General features: G+C 49.1%; 2 protein-coding genes across 6 annotated transcripts; one reads left to right on the plus strand and one right to left on the minus strand.

Moving 5' to 3' along the window:
• On the minus strand, positions 1-3,061 carry LOC8039584 (mannosyl-oligosaccharide glucosidase). Its single transcript, XM_002413516.5, has 3 exons — positions 2,744-3,061; positions 2,031-2,593; positions 1-1,966 (listed from the first exon to the last, which is right to left on the minus strand). The coding sequence occupies exons 2-3, from the start codon at positions 2,586-2,588 to the stop codon at positions 68-70; spliced, it is 2,457 nt and encodes an 818-aa protein (XP_002413561.4). The 5' UTR covers positions 2,589-2,593; positions 2,744-3,061; the 3' UTR covers positions 1-67.
• A 1,487-nt stretch (positions 3,062-4,548) lies between these two features.
• Positions 4,549-23,131, plus strand: LOC8039598 (E3 ubiquitin-protein ligase KCMF1). Of its 5 annotated transcripts, none has more exons than XM_029991634.3 (7): positions 4,549-4,567; positions 10,113-10,280; positions 14,081-14,220; positions 17,096-17,197; positions 19,842-20,001; positions 20,450-20,717; positions 21,915-23,131. In XM_029991634.3, exons 2-7 carry the CDS (start codon positions 10,250-10,252, stop codon positions 22,396-22,398), a joined length of 1,185 nt encoding a protein of 394 aa, XP_029847494.2. In that variant the 5' UTR covers positions 4,549-4,567; positions 10,113-10,249; the 3' UTR covers positions 22,399-23,131. The 5 variants fall into 5 exon arrangements, with proteins under 5 accessions (XP_029847494.2, XP_029847493.2, XP_029847492.3 ...); XM_029991633.4 differs by lacking the exon at positions 4,549-4,567 and adding an exon at positions 5,153-5,764; XM_029991632.4 differs by lacking the exon at positions 4,549-4,567 and adding an exon at positions 5,761-7,224.

A 23,131-nucleotide genomic window follows, 5' to 3' on the forward strand; every position in this document is an offset into this window, starting at 1 on the left:
TACCCCTTGAGAATGGCACTTTAATAAAAAGTAAAATGACTGTAGACCCTGGCCCCCCAGGTGAGCCTCAATACATCTCTCCCATTATGAGTACCAGGAGTGCTGACCAACCAGTGAAGGGGTGCGAGCCTTGCCCCTGCCCCGTGGAGTCCTTGTAATTCTCCCAAATGTACTTGGAGCGGCGGTACTCTTTGAGCATGTTGCGAATGATGTTCCATCGTAGCTCCTTGTAGAGCTCGAAGGCCTTTTCCTGGAATGGCCCTGGCAGCTCGCTGTAGTGGTACAGCGCCCGCACTGCGAGGTAGTTTATGTTGATCCAGATGGGCCCCCGCCAGTAAGGGGGGTCCGTGTCTGTGTTGTACTTCATGTACATGGGAGAGTTCTTGGACAGGGAACGGAGGCCGAAGTCCGTCCAGAGCAGGGAAGGGTCACGGAGGTCCGTCATCAGCTTGCCCAAGGCAGGATTCTCGGGTGCCAGCAGCCTTAGGAGCAGTGGGAACAAGCTGACATAGCCAAAGTGCTGCACAAACTGCAGTCGTGGGGTGTCCAGTGCAAGCCGCACCTTGGGCAACGGAGCTGCATGGTGCTGTCCCGGGGGCACTTTCTGTTCCACCAGACGCACTCTGTCCGTGTGCAATCCGTAGTCGCAGTAGTGTCCAGACTCGGGCGACAGGTGCAGCCGATCCAGAGCAGCAGCGTCGCTCAACCACCTATGGGTGGCTGCCAGATGCTCAGACCTGTGGTCCTTCAGCAGATCAGCTACCCGAGAGAGCACGCCGGATGAAAACGCCAACCAGCAGCGCAAGTCAACATGGCGCTCATCTTCCGTGGGGTGTGAAGCCCTTGGGTAGTCGTCGAGTCCCGACGTCAGTGTCTTTGGGTTCAGCTCGTTGCGGCTGGTGGCATCGCGGCCTCGCCAGCGGTACGTACCGGGGACCTTTCCCGCCTGCGTGGTGTTGAGCCAGTCGAACAGCTTTAGAAAACGTGGGAAAGCCGCCCGCAAGAAGTCGCCATGGGTCGTACCACTGTCCGGGTGATCGAGGAGCGCTTCCAGGGCAAAGAACATTGCTGGAGGATTGGCGTTGGTGTCTCTCTGCACGACGTACTGGGCTGGCACTTGGGAGCGTGCCTCTGTGCCGAGGATCTGCTCGCGAGGAATCCAACCGTCTACGTTCATCAGGTCGAGCCAATGGGATATTATGTCCTTGGAGATGTCGGGGTCCCAACGCGACAGCAGCAGGTTGTGGAAGCCCTCGTCCCATAAAAAGCCCCGTGGGAAGAAAGATCGCGAAGGTACTGCAGTATACAGACCTGCCTTCCAGTATTCCACTGGCTCCTTGTTGTATGAGGATTGAACTAGAGAAGACCCATGAAAGTAGCCAATCCCACCAACCATGTTACTCAGGATTTCTTTGGCTACCTCGTTGTCTGCATCGCTGAAACCCTTGGTAGGCAGCTTGAACACCTTGTTGAACCTCTCGTCAAACTTAGTAGTGTAGTCAAGCAGCTCTTTGTCAAACTCCTCTCCCGAAAGGGTACTGGGACGTTCAAGAAAGCTTGCAGACTCAAAGACGACTTCCATTTCGTAGGGAGGCATCACAGTGACTTGGGTGAGAACAAAGTTGGGTGTTCTTTTACGCTCCTTGTCCTCTAATGAGAAACTGCTTCCACGTGTAACATACAGACGTCTGGCGCCTTTCTTTGGCTGTGAAACAACTAAGTTTCGCAATACTGTCTCATGCAGTGTCTCCAGCCCCGATGCCACTGTGCTCAGGTAAGTATGCTGCACCACATTGCTCGTGTCTCTGTCCAAAAAATGCACCGTAAACTTGCCCAAGTCATCGGTATGCCCGGAAACATGCTCGAGGCGAGATTTAGTTGCGACACTTGGCAGCAGCTGCCCTTGTCCGTCAGTCGCAACATAGAACAGGAGAGAGATCGGCACAGTGGTTGTCGTGTTCACCCCCTAGAAAAGAAAGCGCCATAAGCAAAATGATTAAAAGTCACTACTAAGAAACAAACGTCAATACCTTGGGCTTGACTGCGATCCTGGCTGTCCAGTCTCCCCCATTGCGACCGCCGGCTCTTTTCACAAACGATGTCTCAATCAGGTACTCCCCGTCGACAATCCGCTGCACGCCAAAATTGACACCGTCATGTCGAACCCATCCATACTGTTCGAGGCCATCCCACTGGCTGCACCAGTGCCTGATGCCGAGGTTCTGGTTCTTTAGTTCCTGGGTGAACCACATGAGTCCTGCCACCAGTGGCTGAGCACTCCGGGTCTTCATGCCAAAGTACAGCGCACTCCGGTAACTGCCCCAGAACCTGTCTGGGACGTCCAGTCCACTTTTCTTCACCACCTTTGGGAGGCTCACTGGCCGGATGACCCATGACTCGAGATAGTGCAGGTAGTAAACGTAGAAAACGACAGACAAAATGAGCACTGCATTGAAAACTATGAACAAGCTGAACTTGGAATCGAACTTGGGCTGCGAGCTTGCGCGTTTTGCCTGGCCGCCCGGCTTCGTTGAGTGCCGCGCCGGTGAAAGGCGCGTATTTTCTCCCACTTTTCGTTGACGCACCATATTTTCTGCGAAGAAATGTTAGGAGGAAAGGCAGTTAGGTCAAGTCGGTGCACGACGACGCTACATCACATAAAACATGTCGGAGGCGATCACAGACATGCCTGAAGTAAAAGATTTTTTGCGAAGTTCAAGTTTAATGAAGGCAATAAACCTACCTAATGCCCAGATTTCTAGATGAACATGTAGTCGGTGTAATTCACATGCATCGAACGATCCCTTGGAGCACTACTTCGAAGAGCCGCTTTTACACAGCGGGGCGGCGGGGCCACGGTGCCAGCCCGAAGTCGAGTCGTACGAAAGATTATTGAAGCCGCCCAAACTGCCCAAACAGCTCAAGCCACGCTGGCTGCGCTGGCCACGCTGCATGACCGGCAAACCGGCAAACAAGTGCATGAAGGCGTGGCACACTGGCGCGGCCGGCGCGGCGTTGGCGGCGTGGCGTGGACGTCAGGGAAGCACGATTGGTTCGAGCCATCGAGATCAAGGCAGCGACAGCGACGCGACAGCGAACCTGTTTCCCTTACCTGCTGCAAAATTAGGTGTTTTTTTTTTTTTTTTTACATTTGTTCTGGTCAACGAGGATTCTAGTGCACATAGGGTGGTAGCGTCGATAGAAGTGGGGTCACGTGACAAGCTTTCTTCAAACATTTGGCGCAATTTGGCGACTCTTCGCTGGCTCGGTGGCGGCCGGGCGGCCGTACGACCGACGCGCGAAAAGGATGAAGAGGAGGAAGTAGAAGGGGAGGTGCGTTGCGACGCTTGTTAGCGGTGGTGTTGGATGAATTCTGAAAACTCGTTTCCAAATCTGCCGCTCACAGGGGCCAGATTTCGCCTGCAGGATCTGTGTGAAACAGGAAGAGGTGGCACTCAACCAAAAATGGGAAGATGTGCTGGTAGAGGAACTGCGGAAGGAACAAGAGTGCAGGGCGGCGCTGGAGACCGAGATCAGGGAGCCGAAGAAGAGCCTAGCTGACCTAGCGAGGCAGTTGGAAGTGCGGGTTGAGGAGCTAAAGGCAAAAAGGCGTCTTATGGAGCCCCAGGCAGATCACCGCGATTGCTTCTCTGGAAAGCGCACAACGGCGAGCTGACTGCGCCACTGCGCTATCACGCTATCCTATGGCTATCCTGCCGCCACCAGTCGTCGTCGCAGCTCCCACGGTACAGACATATCGACACATCCGAACTTCTCGATCCTGCCCTTCACGAAGGGGCGACAGACGTACCGGTGGCCCTCGATTTCCCTGGAGAAGATGGAAGGGTGGATTATAGAACAGTAGAGGCAGCGAAGAGGACGTTGGAGTGCTGGTGTAATATACCGATAAGACTGATGGCGCAGGCGTGATTTACCATTTTCTTGAACCACCTGAGACTGGGTGGAAAACTGGGAGAACCACACTGGAAGGGACAGGAACAGAAAGGCAGAAGGTGTCGTCTCAAATTGTCAGCTGAAAGTTTATTTAGTAACACTTCCATATATACCGAAACCTCAAACGTCGCCAGCAATCACCGCCTGCAAAAAAAAACCAAACTTCAGATCTGCCGGCAGTCCAAGCTTCCACTGACACAAAGAACACTACCTATTTTTGAACCATAACCAAACGTGCTGAACATGCAGACGACCAAAAAACAGTTAAACAAGTCACTTTTGAAAAAAAAAAAAAAACTGTTTAGGCAGTTTATTTTCAAAGCGAAAAAAACCCAACTTCATTTTACACACAAAAAAGACTTGGAAGTGGGATTCAGAACCGATGCCTGACTTATGCAGTTGCCTATATAGAATCAACCCTAACCGTCCCTCACTACCCTTTTGACATATCATTCACCTCTCTGCACACGACTGCTGTTCCCGACCACTCTGCCGTGCAGTTGCTACACAAATTTGGCTACACTCTTGTACATGTTTTGCTATATGTGAATAGGCTACTTTAATCTTTATGCTTCTCTTGTGCTCTTTTATTCTGTCATTCACACATCTCGAGGTACTCCGTTTTCACATGCCACCTTTTTTTCCAATGGTCTGTGCTAAATACTATGTTGGCTCCAAATTTTCGCACAACTTTTCACATTGTGCGAAACTGCATGGTAGTACGGCATTACCGCATACCTTTTCTTCGAGTTCTCTCCTTCCTTCTAATTTTCTTCGGTCATTAGAGTCACATATGCCCCTTTATAAAACCTCCGTAACCCGCATTACCCAATCTTTCCCACTGTCCCTTCATGCCCTTGCATATATAATGTACGCACAACCTGTCTAAAGCATTCTTGACTAACGACTCCCGCCTTTAGAATGGCAGCTCCTTTTTAATTGGAAGGACTGGCTTTGGATTATCCTTACCATATTCTCAACATATCTCCTTGCCAACATGAATTCTCAGATCCCGAAACTGTAACACATCACTTTCTGGCTTTTCTAAAGTGGACTTCAGTTGCCGGGCTGATGACCTAATTAACTTTTCTGCATTCCCCCCAGCTCCCCTAAGGAGTAAATCAACACCAGGATTAGCAGACGACGCGCCGGCTTACTTCGGCGCAGTCGGTTGTCATGGAAACTGAGCTAGTTCGGCAAAACGCGGCCAACGCGGCGGTGTAGCTAACGTATATTGTGTTTACAAAGATGCCGACTTATAATATAATTTGATTGAACGGAATTTAGTTTAAATAACCTTATGGAAGTGATGTCACTGACGTCAAAATAAGGTATCTTACAGTAACAACGACGCCAGACGACGCTTCCATTTTCAAGATGGACGTGAAAATAGCCACCACCCGTTTCTTCTGTCGGTGTTCATTCCCGCAGTGCTACCGGTGCTACTGCCGCCTGTAAAGGGGCTTCGTTTAGGGCGGCTAGCGCGACAGGGTGTTGGCGCGGCGTCCGTTCTGTGATGTGCATGTGCACAATCATTCAGGCATTCAGAATTCTCCGACCACTTCAGCCATAGTGCTCCAGTGACGTCAGCACTCCCGACGTCGACGCCGTGTGTGGAGACGGCGTATGGCTTCGTTCAGAAGACACAACTTTTTTAGGATTTTTTTGTAAAGGCCAGACATTGATGTTGGTGATGTGATGCGCATCCCGTTCGGGAGCTGATAATCAGGCCAATCGCCTCGTCTTGCCAACCGGCTTACTTTTTTTTTTTTTTTTTTTTTCGCTGCTTCTAGGATGTCTCGGCATGAAGGTGAGTTTGCTAGGGTCGTAAGGCCTAAAGTGCTCACGTTCCCCGATATTTATAGGAGGCTGCGTGGGACCGACATAAGCCGTATACATCGGCGCGTAAAGGTGTAGTCGTGTCCGTCTGCAGTTGTGTAGTCTCTCTACGGAATTGTCCATGTCATCGGTAGATAAAGTGCTCTGCCGCATGCAGCGTTGCACACATTTTTTGCGGGGTCTCTGCCTAAGCCTACGGTATTTCTTGTGCTGCTATCCAATCCCTTTTACGTGGGGTACGAGAAACGCCTTTGAATGTCTTCTGGCTGTTTTGCTTCGATGATGGCAGCTTCTTGTGCTTGCCTTTCGCTGGATAGTGTCATTGTGGGGAGGGTGTTGACGACTAGTTCAGAGATCTGCTGAGAGGCGTACGAAGAAACGGTGATTCGAATCGCGTCCGATTCCTTTTTGTAGATATCCGTTCCAAGCTGTACGTGCTTCGAGAATTGAATTTACGATGTGCTCATGCGAGGATTGATACTGCACACCGGGCATCCGATGATGACCGAGCTGCGAGATTGCAGAGAGCCCTTCGTTCCAAGCTTTATTCGTCCTGTGGATCTGCGCGGACCTCAACTGTTGGCCAACGACGTGCAGTGAGCAAGGTGGGCACTCTGCCAGGTGCCAGCCAACTGCAATGGTCGCGTTGTAAATGTCCCGTGGTCACGGGTTCTTTCCGTTGCTCAGACGTTGAAAGATGCATATCTTGGTTGACGTGGGAGCGGTAGTGCGCTCGTTGACTTCCCCTGCCGTGTCCTGCCGTGTCCTGCCGTTCTTGTGTGGCCTTTCACGTCATCCGATGGAGTTCCGACACCTTGCAGCGACATGTCGAAAGTTGTTGTTGAAATACCAACTCGAGTGACTCTTGCTGCCGCTTTGACTGCGTGCCTTGCAAGTCACGCTGCATTGCTCGTGGATCATGATATCGTTACTGTTTGCTTCCATTTGCATTTTGTACAAGGGAATCCTTTCTTGTCACCTCCCCTCCTTCGTGCACACATGCACACTGGCGTTCACACGATATTGTAGAAGACAAGTGAGCCAAGGCACCGCAGGGACTTGTCTTCAAATGATGAACCGCTTAGCTCAAACCAAAGTTTTGATCTCTACAGCCCATACATCATCTGCTACACTACCACTGCTGCTATACTTTTTATAAAGAGAGGAGGAGTGCACATGCGCAGCTTTAATCGGTGCTCCAAGTGTGTGAGTGCATTCATTGCTGTGCCTTTGACTGCATTGCTGCAAAAAGTTGCCTCAGGGTATAGTAGTCCAGCAGTAGTGGATCATAGTCTAGGAATGTTGTTTGTTCTGTGGCTCCCCACCGGGTAGATGCAGCTCATATGTTGTTTCACCTTAAAGGGTCACCGAGTGCAGTTTCAGATGCTCCTTCGAGAAGATGCCCACATTGTGTCAGAGGCGGTTTGTGGGGTGGGTGCCTTACAACCAAAATTTCCAGTTTCTCGGCTAGAGGTTCAAGAGATCCTTTAGTGGTTTGCCGCGTACACCCAAAAGTTTTTTTTTTTTTTTTTAAGAAGCATTTATTGAAATATATAATTATTTTGAGCAATATTTTGTGTGTATTTTGCTTGTAAAATGCGTGGAAACTACTGGAAAACACCCGAGTGTACGCTTATGCTGAGAATATGCGACAGAAAAGAGTCAAACGCATTTGCGACATTGCATCAGAATCGGGTGAATGAGATTACAAAGCCCTTGTGATGAGTTGATTGACTGTCTGCTTGCAGAGCAAGGAGTTATCTGATCGGATTTAAACTTGTTCGGTAACACCTGGGATGCCCCTGCAACATATTTGATTCCAGTGGCCTTAGATTATGTGATAGCGTTGCAAAGAGTAGTGCGAGTGCCTTCGAATGTCTGCGTCTGCATGGGCAGGACCACATCGCAGAGCTAAGAGTGCCTGCGTGTAGCCGTGGCTGCACCGCAGGTTGAATGTGAAGCCAAGTGCAATACCCAGGTGACCACAGTGGCTAAATGGAAGTTGACTGTGTCTGCCATTAGTCCTTCAGCCACATTTGGATTTAGCACGGTGCGAAGATCTTTCTTTCTTCAAGTAGAGAAGATGCGTGTGAGGAAATATCTACCTCCACTTTTGGTAAACACATTTGTGTAATTTGTCGGTACACAAGTTTTTCCCCTTTTTCAACATACTGGGGAAACGAGATTGGTGACGGCTAAAATATAATCTGTGACAGGGGTCAACCGCTTCCTTGAGATGTTGCCCCTCATTATTGGAGGTGTTGATTGAAAATACGAGCTAAGAAGCTATAGCTATGCTCTGCTGCAGGGTAAGAAAAGCGGGGCAAGCTCCTCTCGCAGAACTGTCCACTCTTTTTCTCAACCTTCAACAGAGTACGAGTCGGAACAAAAAATCCTTCCTCCAAAGATGCCGTAATATACTGAGAGATAGTCTACCTAAAATAAAGAGCAAATCGGGTGAAAATATGGAGTGTGCTAACTTTCGGTGTGCAATCAAGAAAAATTGAAAAAATGTTTTTAGGTCTGGTATCCCTCCAAGCTTGCTATCGGGGCAAGGAGTAACGAAGCAAAGATGACTACTTCCCAGTCAGCAATGTTCGCTTATATTCTGCCAAAGCTAAATAGCCGCATTAACGCCAAGGCCATCGTTGATCCTAACACTACTACTACTAGGTACGAGCTATCTTTTGGTGTTTAAAAAAGGTAGCAGATGAAGCCGAAATAGGGGTGGGCTATCTTTTGGGGACAGGGCATTTCGGGATTTTATGGTAGGCTTATTTCTCTTTATCACGGTGCTGACTTGGTTTGCGAGCAGATGACATTATCACGGTGCTGACTTGGTTTGCGAGCAGGTGACATACAAGGGGAATGCTTTTGTTTTTGTAAAATATTGGAGTTAGGGGCTGAAAATCCCGTGCTCTTTTTAATATCATACAACTGTTGTTTAACCAAATGAGTTACACATAGTATGATGAGATTTTGTCTATGTAATTGCTTTTTCCCCACAAATGGTGCAGTCATTTGTGGAATTCATTTTCTATTGAAATATGTGGAAGGAAACCTTCCTGATCATGACAATGATTATGTTTTTCCATTTGAAGCTAAAGCAGTGCTGCACATATGACAGGAGTAGACATAATTGTTGGCATCCTTTTCTTTTTAGCTTAGAGTTTCGCAAACTGTGGAAGTTTTGCTACGTCTAAAGGCTTGTTCACACACTTAGAATCGAGTGCCTTGGAACCTCTTAATATCTCTTATGACGAGAGTAGAGTTCCTGTATAGGCTCCCTACGGGAGCCAGAGTTGCGCATTTGTTTTCCCCGCGCCGCCACGCCGCTATTCGCCGAGATCCATCACGTGAGGAGCAAAGCATCCGGTGGCATGCAAGAAAGCCACCTTTACGGTCGCTCCGCCGACGTTTCTCGCGCCCCGGCGTGTGTTTCCCTGCTTTCCACCTCCTTTTCCTCCCCTCCTGTTTTCCTCGCGCGGCGGCGCGCGGGGCGCCGCTATTCGCCAAATTTAGTCGTGTGAGGAGCAAAGCATCCAGGGCGTGCGGGGAAGCCGGTGCTACGGGCACTCGCCGAGGTTGAATGCGCAACTCTGCTACCGTAGATAGCTTATACAGGAACTCTAGACGAGAGGACACACTGGCGCCATCTATTGGGCAGCGGTGTAAACTTGGCGGTCCGGCATATTTTCTATTTCTCTCGTGCATATCCTTTCTTTTTTGGCTCAAAAATCTTTTGACAACGTTTTAAATGAAGCTTTCTCATAGGTATTACACACATTTGACCTCGAAAATCTTGCAAAACTTTTGCTCTTGTGAAATGCACTTCCAGGGTCACCGCATAGATGGCGCCAGCGTGCCAGTGTGTTCTCTCGGTCATACTTGGTTGCAAGTGTGTGAACAGGCCTTAAGACCCCAAAAATTTTTGAACCATGCAAACCATCAATGTTAGTTCATTATTTTGGCATCCAGGTTTAACATCCTCCAACACACGCTAGCAGCGACTGAGCTTGATCATTTTGGGTCACTTGTTTTCGTGGCACCTTTTGCATATTACTCGCAAACATTTTTTTTTAAACATCAAGTCCAACGAGGGTATTTAAAAGGCATGGGTCACCAGCCTCTTAGTCACTTATTTACCGAGCAAGGTGTCTTTCATACGCTTGAATGGAGTTTGCATATGTCAATGGAAGAAGACAGTTTGCTTTTGAACGAGCTGGCAAGTAAACTTAAGTGTTTTCGAGTTGGACCAAGCGTGGAAGACGTTGCCATCCCTTGGCAAGATTGAGCCCAGCCCGTCCTTTTTTTTTCAGGAGTAAGCTGCGACTCTTGCCTAAAGGGCAACTTCCGGGGCAAGCGCTACAAGTGTCTGATCTGCTATGACTACGACCTGTGTGGCACATGCTACGAGGTTGGGGCCACCAGCACGAGGCACACGCCCGACCATGCAATGCAGTGCATCCTCACCCGCTCGGACTTTGGTACGTGGGGACCTCTGCGGACCGCTGGCTCCTCTCCACTATGGGCAGACGGGGCTGTCGCATAGGGGTGTTCAAATAGTGGTTTGAATTGAATAGCACTGCCTCATTCATAACCTTATTGGTGCAAGATGAAGCCATGAAAACCAGTTTTCATATGAGTCTGAAAGCTAGGGATGACGCTGTGCTATTCGATTAAAACTGTTCCAGGGGGGATCGGTGGCCGAGTGGTCTAGCGCACACCAGCTCGGAGCACGTGGAGCGAAAGCTCGCGCTGCAGAACCCAGGGATCCTGGGTTCGAGCCCCACCCCTGCCCGTTTCGATCTGGATGAGCATCGTACCGGCGTGCGGTCGTGTATCACTACTTCGCGGCATGCACGTTAAAGACCCCAGGCTAGCGGCTGTACCGCACTGGCTGAATTTCTCATCTACAGCTGGGAGACTAGTCGCCCCTGTGAGGTAGACCAAGTTCTAGGCTGTATAAACACACACACAACCCAATTTTTTTTTTTAAACTGTTCCATATTCGCACACCCCTACTGTCGCGTGTTCCTTGCTCCTGGGAATGGGACCGCTGGAGTTGTCTCTGATGAGAATCCGAAGGAAGAGCAAAGGAGATCTCGAGGGAGGGGGGGGACAGCAGAATACAATTTCAGCCTCTGCTGTCTGTTCACAGACTAATCTTTGCAGAATGCAGTGTTTGTCTCTAGTCGTTAGCATGGTGGCATAGTTGTAGGGCGTTGGTTTGGGCAGGAGGTTTTATCGGCTGGGTAGCACGAAGTCGGAGTGGCTGTGCATCAAAGCGGCCCAAGTTTGGGTGCCACCTGTGCCGAAAGAAAAGAGCTTGTGTGATGCGGTCATGAAAAGGGCAAAGAGGACTGGTGTTACCTGGCCTCATTTGTCGGGCATTGCCTTTGTCTGCTAAAGGTAAGTGGTGGGAAGATTTTCTCCCACTTTCAGATGAGGTTGTGTCTCGTGGGTGCTGTGGACTTGGCCGGGGGAACTTTTGCCAGGCACTGATCTTTAGTCTAGCTGTTCCACTGCGTTCGTAATGCGTAGCAGAATCAGGTTGCTTGGTGGCATCACAGGGCTGCTTCTTTGCTGTTTGTCAGTGGCGCTGTGGAGAGAAATCGGGCTAGTTTTGGTGCTGATGTTTTGCTATGTTGAAGTGTCGTACCCAATGCGGTTGGGTTGTGCAGTGGGCAGTCTCACATTATTGTTCCTAAAATATTTCACAATGATCCAGCACAATGCCTTGTTGGTTCAGGCAGTACCTCGGGCAATTTTGCAGGCTGAAGAAGTTGCAAAAAGGCTTTATGCATTAATAGCTTCATCGGGTGGCACATTCTATCTTGATGCTGATCTTTCTCATATTCTATGTCCACGCCCTTTTTTATTTTATGTGATGAGGAGGTCCGCAGTGAAAGAATATCAGAGACCTTTGAGAAGTTTCTTTAAGTTTTGTGGAGGAATGTTTTAGATTGTTCATCCAAATGCAGCTGTTTTTTATCGCTTAGTTTATGCTTTAATTATAGCTTAGCTCATATTTTAAAAAGGATTGTGCTGTCCTAATCTCAGGTCGAAGTGGGTGAAAGGGCAGTGCTTGAAATACCCACAGCAGACCTTTAACACTTTGCATAGCCCGCTCCCCTCGTTTTTCGGAAAGGAAATAGTGTGTCTCAGTGAAATGGATATATACCCACTTCTTAAAGCACAGTTCACTAAGTCTTGGCGGGTTGGAGACAGTGTTAGCCAAAGGAAGTACTGTGTTTCAGTGAAATGGTTACACCTGCTTCTTGGAGCACAGTTTACTACCTCTTGGTAGGTTGGAGACAATGTTAGCTGCAGGGTGGCTAACATTGTTAACATTGTCTCCAACCTACCAAGAGGTAGTGAACTGCTACCTCTTGGTTTTTTTTTTTTTTTTAGCCGCAGGGCGCGCTCAGCACTGAGCCTTTCATGCTACTTGTTTTCAGCACTAATTGAGAAGGCTAATTGGCAACTTGCATCTAGAAAGGGAATGGCTAGTTATGCTAGATTGCCAACCAAGCCAAATTATACGGGGTGTCTTTATTTTTTTAGGCTTTACACTAATGCGGTTTGTGCACATGGGTTGAACGGCCAGGGGGACGTAATATAGGGGGCTAATAATCGGGATAAGTCAGATAATTAACAAATATTTGTTGATTAACTTAATTAAGGAAAATAAACATAGGGTTCCAATTAGAAACTTGCTGAGCATCATTGAAAATCTCTAAATTGGCAACTTTTACAAAGACTCTGCATGGGAAGCACAGTAGTGTGCTTAAGTTAGCATTTGTGCAACAGGCGCAATGCTGGCAGTGCGAAAACGCGGATAGTAAGAAGTAGAAAATACTCCGCTGGTGCGTTTTCTCTCTCCCAGCTTTGTGCCTGTTGCACAAGGGGTAATTTGGACGTTGCAATAGTCGCTGCCATATAATTTTATGGCTTTGTCAGCCGGCATCTTGGAGAACTCGGTGTCCCTAATTGTTCAAATAACTGGAGTGCTTGGGTACAGTGGGGATGGCACATGCTTTTAGTACATTAGGAGTGTCAATGTCTGCCTTGCTTGGTGTAGAGCAACCTTATAAGGCAATGCTGTCGTCGTCGAGTGGCATACGTGTTTGAATTTCGGTACTCATAGTTGAGTGGCTCGCTGCCGAACGTAGGCTGCTTCTGTGGCCCGTATCGTTAAAGGGGCCCTGCAATCATATTTCAGCGTCTACCTTTTTTGCGGTTTCCACGTCTCTTGGAGTTCGGGCAAGTCAGCGGGCACGGAGAGAGTAGCTAAATATCAGTGAGTCATATTTTAACCATGCGACGCGGAAACCTCCTCCACCTACGAGGGCGACCCGTGTTGCCGAAAGCGCGCAATATGTGACGTCTTTGGTCCTGGGCTTACTACTGGTCAAAGCCGCTAAAAGATTTTTTTTTTTTTAGTTGAGATACAAAATATAGGTGTCGCGAACCGTTTCAATTATGTGTGAAAGTAGTTTTTGTTCAGTATTTTAGATCAGAAAAGAAACAAATGCAGTTTATAAAGTATGGAAACAAGAAAAGACCCGTCGGTCGACAAACCCACCACCAATCGGCGGAAAAAACGGCGCATACTAGAAAGGGCTAGTGGGATGAGGCTCCGACAAACGGCGAGCGTAGAAAGGTCACGGACGTACGCGGGCGGCGCTGCGGTCGCATACCGGCTCGAGGATCCGACCAGTTCCGAAGGCTTTCGACGCGGGCTTGGCTGGCGATTTGGCCATTTGGCGGTACGGCAGTGCGAAGTGGCTCCCGTTCTGAACTGATCTTTACTCCGTGTTTGCTGTCGTTTGTGGCCAATGAAGTGTTAGGCTGAATTCATCTTTAATCGCGCAGCAAATGCAATGCGAGCCGCCCTGGCCGCCCACTTCATACAGCCTATGCAACACGTGCTTTAATGGCGCCCTCTCGAGCCGTCGACACGGAGTGCGGCAGCCGTGAGCGCTCGATGAGCTCACTACTCGTCCTCTAGTTCACGGCCACTCAAGCCAGGACCTACGACGTCATGAAGGAGATTATTTTTTGCTTGTTTTTGTAATTCTAATTTGCCTATAACTTTTAAAATAAAGCGAAATTTGAGAAAAGTTTCTTTAAGTTACTACGTTTAGTGCGCTCAGGTTTGGTGCAAGTTAAAACCAGTCAAAAAGTTGTTGCAGGGCCCCTTTAAGGTGCAGCATAGGACGCAAACCCCTTGCCCTTTAGCTGGTTCCTGATTGTGGTATCTGGATACCTTTCCGACTTTCAGATTTGTACTACGGCGGTGAGGCAGTCTCCGTGGAGCAGCCCCAGTCCTTCACATGTCCCATCTGTGGCAAGATGGGCTTCACGGAGATGACCCTGCAGGAGCATGTGGCAGCAGAGCACACGGACGCCTCTTCTGAAGTGGTACGTGTGCGTTGCCTGCTCTCCTGTTGCGGGGCTTTCTCGTTGGAAGCGCGCCTATGTACTAGAAGCGATTAGTCAGCGAGCAAAGCGCTTGTTCGCGTGCCGTTTTGGTACAAGTCCTTGTTGTTTGATTAGAAGACGTTCCTCCAGTCTCTACTCTCTCGGAAAAAAAATGGAAACCGACCCAATAGGCCTGGGGTGGCCAAACTGCGGCTCGCGGGCCACATGCGGCTCTTTGCAGGAGCAAGTGCAGCCTGCGGCTTTATAGAAAGCATGCCCTCTCCGCCGTAAAATCGGAAAGAAAGAGACTGAGAGTAAATGACAGCTTGCGTTTTGGCAGCCTAATACCATTAGAGCTTGCGGGCTAGAACTTGTGTCTGTTGATATTCAGATCGATGTACTGTTGCAATACACTCTTCTTAATAATGTAAGCGATAAGATAAAAGAAGCGTACGACCCTGACGGGCAAACACGTAACTCAGCTGCTCAGGCCTGCTCCGACATCATTTAGGCCAAACTTCAAAGTGCTTGTTTCACGAATATGTAAGCACAATAAAGAAACATAATGAGCAATCACGTCATGAGTGGAATTCGCTGTGGTCACCAAGTGAGCTAAAAGTAATACTAATAAAAAAAACTGCCACGCCCCTCTTTACTGTGGCTCTTTACTTTTCATATGTCCTTTAGCCACCCTTGCAATAAGCCATGTAATTCATCCTCGATTAAGCAATTCCTGCTCGGATTGCAACCATCAATCTGGGTTATTCTGTTTGCTGACTGTCCTTCGTTTGCACCATATTATGCCTGTTAATGACACTTTTTATATATGTCCCTTAAAGGGACACTGACAGGGTATTTATGCTCGCCGAGGTTTTTAGTTCTACGTGACATATGAGAGCTCAACTACCCAGAACAGAATTTGCGGCTCGAAATTCGGTTTCTTTCCGCCCGAAAACCGCCGATCAAGAACTGGCCGGTTCGAGTCTCGCTCACTCTCTTTTTCGCGGTCACGGGCTGTTTTCTAAGGTATCGATGCGACCACCAAAATTAATCAAAGTCGTGAGTCACTGAAGGCACACACTCAATATTAAAAATAGAAAAAAATATGAAACCCATCTTTTGGGGCTTCTAAAAAGCTTTAAATACGTTGATTGAAAAAAAAAGTTCCACAGACAACCGGAAGCATTCTGTGCGTTCGTCGTTTCGCGTATCGTGGGACTCGCGGGGACGGCGATGGTAGCGGACGACGGGCGTGGAACCTCTATTTCAGAACTGTCGTTCGCGGTACCGGCGAATTCTGTCTACCGTTAAAAGAGAAATTTGGGACTGATCAAAAGAATTGGTATTCATCCCGTACGACACGCCCGGCCACCAAGCCGATTTGCACAAAGACGTCGCCGAGCCGTCGCTCCCTTCTCGTGGCTGAAGACATCGCTCGCGCAAACGTCAAGCACGACGTGTCTACTTCGAGTTGAATATGCATGCGTATGATTTCTTTACTAGGTGCGAATGTCCTCAAAGCGTGGTGCTTCCCGACTTCGACCCGGGAGTGCTTTTGCTAGAGAAAAATCGACAGGAAACTTTCCAACTTACCGGCTGAATTATTACTAAGGGAAGAGATCTACCGAAAATAGACGCCCCAGTAGCTCAGTGCGAAAGACGTCCGGTTTACACGTGGTAGGACCGGGTTCAATACCCAGTGAAACTTTTTTTTTTTTTTTTTTTCAAAATTTTTTTGATGTTTACATATCTTTTTCTTTTTTTTTTTACTATCATCACTGAAGAAACAAACAAATGTTGTGGACGATACTTCACTGAATTAAATGGTATGGGATTTCCGTTTTGACACCTGCGAACTCAATGTAATCACTTCCCACAAAATGCAAGGAGCATATAAATCGGGTAGCGTCCGCTTACAGGAATTGCAGCCAGCCATTGGTCCCGATCCCGTTGATCTTTCCGAAACTCTGTCGCACAATGCAACTTTTTTTTCGGACGCAGGACATGTGAGCCAGCTCTTCACGCAACATCTTGGGTGTATTCTTTTCGGAGCCGATCATGGAAATTCACCACGGGCACTCACTACTCATCTCCAACTCCTCAATGTACAAAACAACTCACCTTGGAGTACAGAACAACGAGCGGAACAAACATAACTGCAAAAGAATCACACGGCGAGCAGTTCCCGCACGCCGCATCGCACGCCGCATGTCGTGTCGTCTGCTACAAAGAGAAGGAAAAAAAAAAAAAAAAAGCACGGTCGGGTGTAGTTACGTGACTTCCGCCGCTCACTCTCTTCTCTCCACTTCTCCGACCTCCGTCGGGTTTCGGTTTCGGTTTCGAGCAGTTGCGTCTTTTGGCTTTATTAAAAAAAATACGCTACTCTGTTGCAAAATATTAATTGGGTAGTCCTCCGACACCATAATGAAGCGCCTGGCAAAAAATAAAAAAAAATTTTTGGGGGGTGTCAGTGTCCCTTTAATGTCACTTTTGTTTTAATGCTTGTTTTATTGTCACCTTTTGGCAGAAGCGGGAGTTGAGCCATGTGTGATTTCGATGACATTGGGGTAGAAAATGCCTTTTCTTTGTAGGCATGTTGTGTTGGTGTATCTTTTGATTTCTTACTGCAGTTTTCACAATCAGCCTTTGCTGTGTGGCACTTGTAGTCCTTGTACAAGTGTTTGATAGTAGAATGCTTGGGAGGAATATGTACCTTTCTTGGATGGATTAGCTCGCTGATTGGGGGTTGACCGATTGTGTTTGTGCTTGTAGAGCTTCATCTGGGCAGACCACGTTCGCTTTTGGAAGGCTGCTTATTTGGTTATGATATAGGGGTGTAGCGTTCTCGAGCTTCACTGGTGGTCCTGTTGTGCAGGTGTGTCCAGTGTGCGCCGCCCTTCCCGGTGGGGAACCCAACCATGTGACAGAAGACTTTGCTGCCCACCTCAGCTTAGAGCACAGGAGTAACAGGGAACTTGTATCCTTTGCATTATTGTGCATTTCGCACGTGATCTAGGGGTCTCTAGTCCAGTTCAAGAGATCTGTGCAGCAATGGGGAAGGCACGGACATTTGCGTAGGTCCTCAAAAATATTCTCCCTATGAGAGTGCTTGTGCAATCAAAGCTTTTCACAGAGCTGTATCCTTGTGCCTTGAATGGTGCTGCACGCATATTGGAAAATGGCCTTTGATGGTGCCGTTTGCAAATTGCAAGATCATTGCAGGGGCCAGAAGTGTTTCTGAGGCACTCTGTAAGGTTTGGACTTAAAAGTGGGATCTGTGTCAGGACTACGTGCCTGGGCTTTGTTCCGAAAAATTGCCCTTACTTTGGTTACTATGGTTGCCTCTTCAATCCACTGCCCCCCCCCCCCCTTTTTTGCTTCAGGCAGAGATGCCCTAGGTTTCGCAAAGCTCCCCATGTGTTCTCAATTGATCCTCAGTCTACCACTTGGACATTTCAGATGATCATTCTCGTTTTGTGACATACAGGGATGGAACTGCTGCGCCAATTGCGCCACTGTGCGCTTATACTTTTTATGCACCACACTGATACAAAAGTAAAGAACGAAATTGCGCCAAGGTGTTCCTAAACTGAACTGATAAACAAGCCTCATTAAACTTAGCCGTCTCACAGTTTATGCTGGCAACATTGACACCGGAACTTCCGGCCCAAATGGGACGCCAGTGGATCCGAATCCAAAAATCTGTATCTAAAGGTTGGTGCCGCCAACGTTAGCTGCCGGTGCTGCCTGCTCACCATGCTTTTCTGAAGTCTTGGAGTCACTTTATCTGAAGATCTTGGTTGTGGAGCAAACGTGTGCCGCGGCCCCGCGCAGAGAACTTAGGAACAAGAGCGAGCGAGCCGCATGATGGAGCAAGATACGAGCTGCCAGATCGTGATTGGGCTTTGAAGGAATTTTACAGCGATGTCACATAAGTACCTTTAACAGCAGACTTGCTGCAATCTGTGAAACACAAAAAAGCAAGAGGTCGAAAAGCAAGATGACTGGAGGCATAAGAGGAAGAACAGTTATGCGAGTATGAAGCAAGCTCGTCTTCAGGAAGAAGAGAGACAACTTGAACAGTGCATCATCATCATCAAGCGGACTATGCTTGAGCATGCGCAGTCATTAATTAAGTCTGGTCTGAAAAAAAAAAAAAAAAGTGGAGAAGATTGAGTCGTGACAAGTGCTGTTAGCGAAAGCTAATGCGAAATCCGTGATTAATTGACCAAGTCTGGATAGATTAATATGTACAAGGGCATTCATTATCTTCTAGTCACTGAAAAATAAAAAAAAACATTTTTGTACCTGCATTTTTATTTTTCGGTATACCTTGCTATAGTCAGTTACAGGTCAAAAAGGTAGCGGCAAATGCCCCTCAAAGGGAATCACATATCCCTCCGCCACCTCCGCATCCAATAGCGTCCCACCGTTTCCGTGACGTTGCGGCCAACGCGCGAGGAGGGTCTTGCCTTTCTGTACATATTTGCTTTATTTTTCGAATCTGACTTAGCACTGTGGAAGCCACGAGAGGGCGATTAGAGTTCTGTCCCACCGACGGAAACAAATGCGACTTTCGGGGATTAGCTTCCCCCCCGATGGATACAAAGGCTTCTTTCAGGGGCTCGGTTCCCTCTACGATGAATACAAAGGTAGCTTTCTTAAAAAGTGGGATCGGAGACAAGTGGGAATCTATTGAAGCGGAACAAGGAGCGTTTCCAGTGAACTCTTCTTTCGACTGCGGAGAGATTTGAAACGGGCGCATCACACTTGTGGGAGGAGCTTCTCCTACCTTCTTGACTTGTAACCGACTATAGTTGAGGCTGAGCAATGAAAGCTATTTCTACCTTTTATATTTACCTCTGTGCTAGTCGGTTTTATCACGTGTCACACTGTCATGTGCAGTTTTGCTTCATATGGTTTGTGTAATGTGCACGTAATTTTGTGAAAAATATTTGCAACTAAAATGTTTATTCAATCCACCTTTAAAGACCGGCGTCCAGTTCGCGCTTTCCACTTTTGCCACCCTTCCTCCTCTCCCTCCTTCTACCCTGTCCACCGTTGCCTGTTCCCTCCTCCCCCATGGTGAGGAGGATCTTCTGCCTTGCAGAATCTCGAGTCTGGTCGTCGGCCTTTAAGTTCACATGGAGTCACCTGCATGCCATATTTTCTTTAGTTTTAAAAACCAGGTGACATTTAGCCTTTATTTTAACATTCTTAAAACTCTTATGCTGCTCCCAAGTTGCTCCAAGACCTCGTTTTTGCTCCTCCCAGCCTCCTCCAAACTGTATGTTTTTCTGCTCCCAAGATTACCCTAAAGCTGCTTTGCCCAGTTCCATCCCTGGACGTATGATGTTTAGTTGCACGAGGTGCTCGCTCTGCACAGACCTGAGGACGAACACGATGGTGCAACACTTGAACCGAGCTACCGAAACTCCACATTGTTTTCCCACGGCTTGCCCTTGACAGGTGACTTGCACACTCTCATAACAGTGGTTGTTGATGGATGCCTGTAAGAAATGCAAAGCGCTAATTGTGTTGTGGAACTTGGGTCATACCGGTGGTAGAAAAACGGTGCAGTTAATCCAGTGGTTCTGTGCCTTGACGCGAGGTCCAATCAGGATGAACCGTCGGGGTCGAGGCATGTGCGGCGGATCCCGCACCCTGCAGGTCGCGGCATGAGCAGTGCCCGGGCCAGACGTTCGCAGATGCAGTTTTCGTCGACGGGAGGGCTGTCGGCCCTGTCGCCTAGCAACCGGGACTCCATGGACCCGATTGCAGGTGAGACCTCTTTGGGCCGGAACGGTCCACTCGACCAGTTGGCCCACAGTTGGACGGGAGGGTGCGCGTTTGTTCCTATGGTTATGAAAATGCTTTCGAGGTGCTGAACATGTGGAAGAAAAGGCCAGCACGGTAATGGCATCGCTGCTGCACCAAGCCGCTACTGGCAATCATTCTTTTGGACCCAGTCTGTTGGCGCAGTTGATGCTCCCAATCCAACCGGGTGTTTGGTTGAGTAGCGGTGCAACAGCTGCCATTAGGATCCCTCCAGTGGCAGAGAGTTGTAAAGAGTAGAACTGCTGAGTATCTGCAACATCCAGTTAACGAAATAGTGCAGATGTGGGCAAAAAATGTGTGGATTCGTAGCGGCTGGGACCTTGGTGTCACTCTTTCCAACTCGGCGACTTCGCACAAGCGGTAACGGCGACCAATTCCGCGTTTGGTGCAGAGCTGCTGTCGCAGCTGTCTTCGGGGGTGCGGCGCACAGCGACTCTGGCGCAGCCGAGCACGACGTCTCAGATCCAGCAGCTTCAGATGCAGTTGCAGCTGGAGCGGCAGCAGGCGCAGGCGGCGAGGCAGCAGCTGGAGCGACTTCCTCGGCGTCAGGCCCACCTAGCACCCAGCACTCAGGCGGCTCCAACCACCACGGGCCCCTCCCTGCACGCGCACTGCCCGCCGACGCTGGAGCCACCCGCCGTTCACTTCTTGCTCTCGAGGTGACCGCAGTGCCGGCCAGGGCTTTTGGAGAAGCCTCTCTGCTTTCTCTCATTGACAATAGTTTGAGTGTAGTGCCTGGAATGTGTCTCCGACTGGTGTGTTTTCCGTGTCCCAAAAGAGTGGTCCCTCCATTTCCACTGAATGATGTCGTAGAAGTGTCACACTGTCGCCGTCTGCAATCCTAGTGTATGTGGCAGACACCTGTTCTGCTGCAAGTCGCCCTCCAGCTTGACGGTTTGCGGAAGCTTTGGCAGTCGGGAGTTGGGACGCTGTGACCACAGTGACACTCGTGCTTGCTCAAGCTTTTTGCCGGAACTTGTATATGACCAACCATAACAATTGTGACATTTAAGAGCGTGACACTCCGGCTTTGGTGACGTCATTTGTTGACATTCGGGGACCACTTTGGGTGCATGGGTGGAAGGGGACACCAAACACCAGTCTGAGATGCGTTTCAGGCACCATAGTTTGAGGTTCTTGTTTTGAGGTTTTGATATGATGCGACGCTTGCCAACGTGAAACAGGACAAGTTGTCTTGTACCCAAACTTTCTCTCAGTCATATAAAAGAGTCCTTGCCCAATAACAACAAGGGGGGCATCTACACTGCCTGATCAGTTTTTTTTTGTGGAGGGGGGGGGACTGAGTTGAACGTTGGAAGAGGGGAAGAAACTTTACACGATTGCCATTGGAAAGTTGTTATTTTCACTTTTGGGTGAGGACTCGAATCTGTCTGTTGAAGTAGACTTATGGGACTGAAACCAACGGGGCACAGATATATGTATACAAACTTGCTCGTCCGATTTTGTGCTCAAAACTGAGAAACACTCCAAGTGTTGGCCCCACAGATGCGGCAGCCCTTCTCGACTAAACTCGCTGGGTTCAATTAAAGTTTGAATGTCCCCAATTTCCCGGCTGTTGGCGGCTAAATTATTGCTTAATTTTGGCTTCTTTTTCGTTTTATGGTTTACTTAGCTTTGCACTTTTAAGCCCGAATATTTTATCCTCATTTCCATTTGCTAGTGTCATTCTGTAAAGCACAATGGTTGGAACTTTGCCCAGGTTTGTAGAAAGTAAATTGCACCCTCTCTTCCCCTCAAAGGATTGACCTCTATTTCAGCAGGCACGGTCGAATGGGCATCCCCAGTCGGAAAGTGAGTAACATTGCACAACGTCACGCTCGCATTCTGGCTTGCAGGTGCGTGGAGTTGTGCTTGCAGGATGCAGATCAGCAGGCCCTGGAGTTGGAGCGTGCCGACCGGAGCCTGTTTGCTCAGGAGCTGCTGCTCACGACGTTGTCCGAGCAAGTGGACCAGAAGCAGCAGCACCTTTGGACGCCGCACGACAATGCCTGGTGGGGAGTGCCGGCCCAAGCGCTGGCTCTGGGCTGGTCGGTGGGCAACGGTCCGAGCTCCAGTGCGGAGCTCTCCTCAAGCACCACACCGACCCCTGCCGCCGGGCCGGCCTTGGCCGCCCCGCCGGCCTCGGCCGCCACGCCGGCTCCGTCCACCGGGCCGGCCCAGGAGACGGCCTGTCGAGCGCAGCAGCCGTCCAGGGCATCGCGCAACGCCACGAACGAGCAGCACAGGGCGGGCTCGAGGGAGGGCCGGCTATCGCCGTCGCGCAGAAAAGTGGTGCGAGTGTTGGACGAGCGGAACAGGCTGGGCGAGCCGCCGCACTGAGTCCCGGATGACGTGGAGTGCTTGGGTGGCCGGACAGGGCCGGCTGTGGGTCGCTCGGATGGGCGGGTCTTGGGGTGGCCCAGACTATGCCTTGCGGGCGCGCGATATTTATTCTTTCTGCAGAGTGCACAACCCTCGGATAGTGTACCTAGCTGACCGGCTTACAACAATAAAGCGGTTTTGACAGAGGTGCACTTTATCCACACTACCGGTGCTCCTTGGCAGGCCGAAGCTGACTTTCTGCAGCTGCCCCTGCTGCGGTGGTAAGCTTGTGGAAAGTTTGTGTGGATTTTAGGGCCATTTGCATCGACGCTGCAACTCGTGGCTTGCCGAACTTCCATTCTAGCTTCGGCATTTTGGATTTCGGGTTCCACTGCTGCGTAAATTGCAAACCAGTCTCGTTGTTCAAATTATTTGATGCCATTGCTGCCGCTGCACATATGCATTGTACAACTCTTGTGCTGCACAGACTTGTCCCTTCTCCCGAGGGGACAGATCTTTGCACACTGGCAGATTTGACGACAATGACACTAGGAAGTTTTGACATTAAGTCTTTCATGCGCAGTAATGCTGCACTGCTTCTAGTAATATTGCTGCGACCCAGCATGTTTTTTGTCTACATGTTCCGAGAGTGTGTGGATAATTGTTTTATCCCCGGCATGGTTGCGACTGACCCCCGGTACACTGGGGCATTGCTCTTGCAAACGAACAGTAAAGTCCTCTTTATTTGAAA

The sequence above is a fragment of the Ixodes scapularis genome, unplaced genomic scaffold (assembly GCF_016920785.2).
Source record: "Ixodes scapularis isolate PalLabHiFi unplaced genomic scaffold, ASM1692078v2 PGA_scaffold9__187_contigs__length_104089568, whole genome shotgun sequence".
NCBI classification, from domain to species: Eukaryota; Metazoa; Arthropoda; class Arachnida; order Ixodida; family Ixodidae; genus Ixodes; species Ixodes scapularis.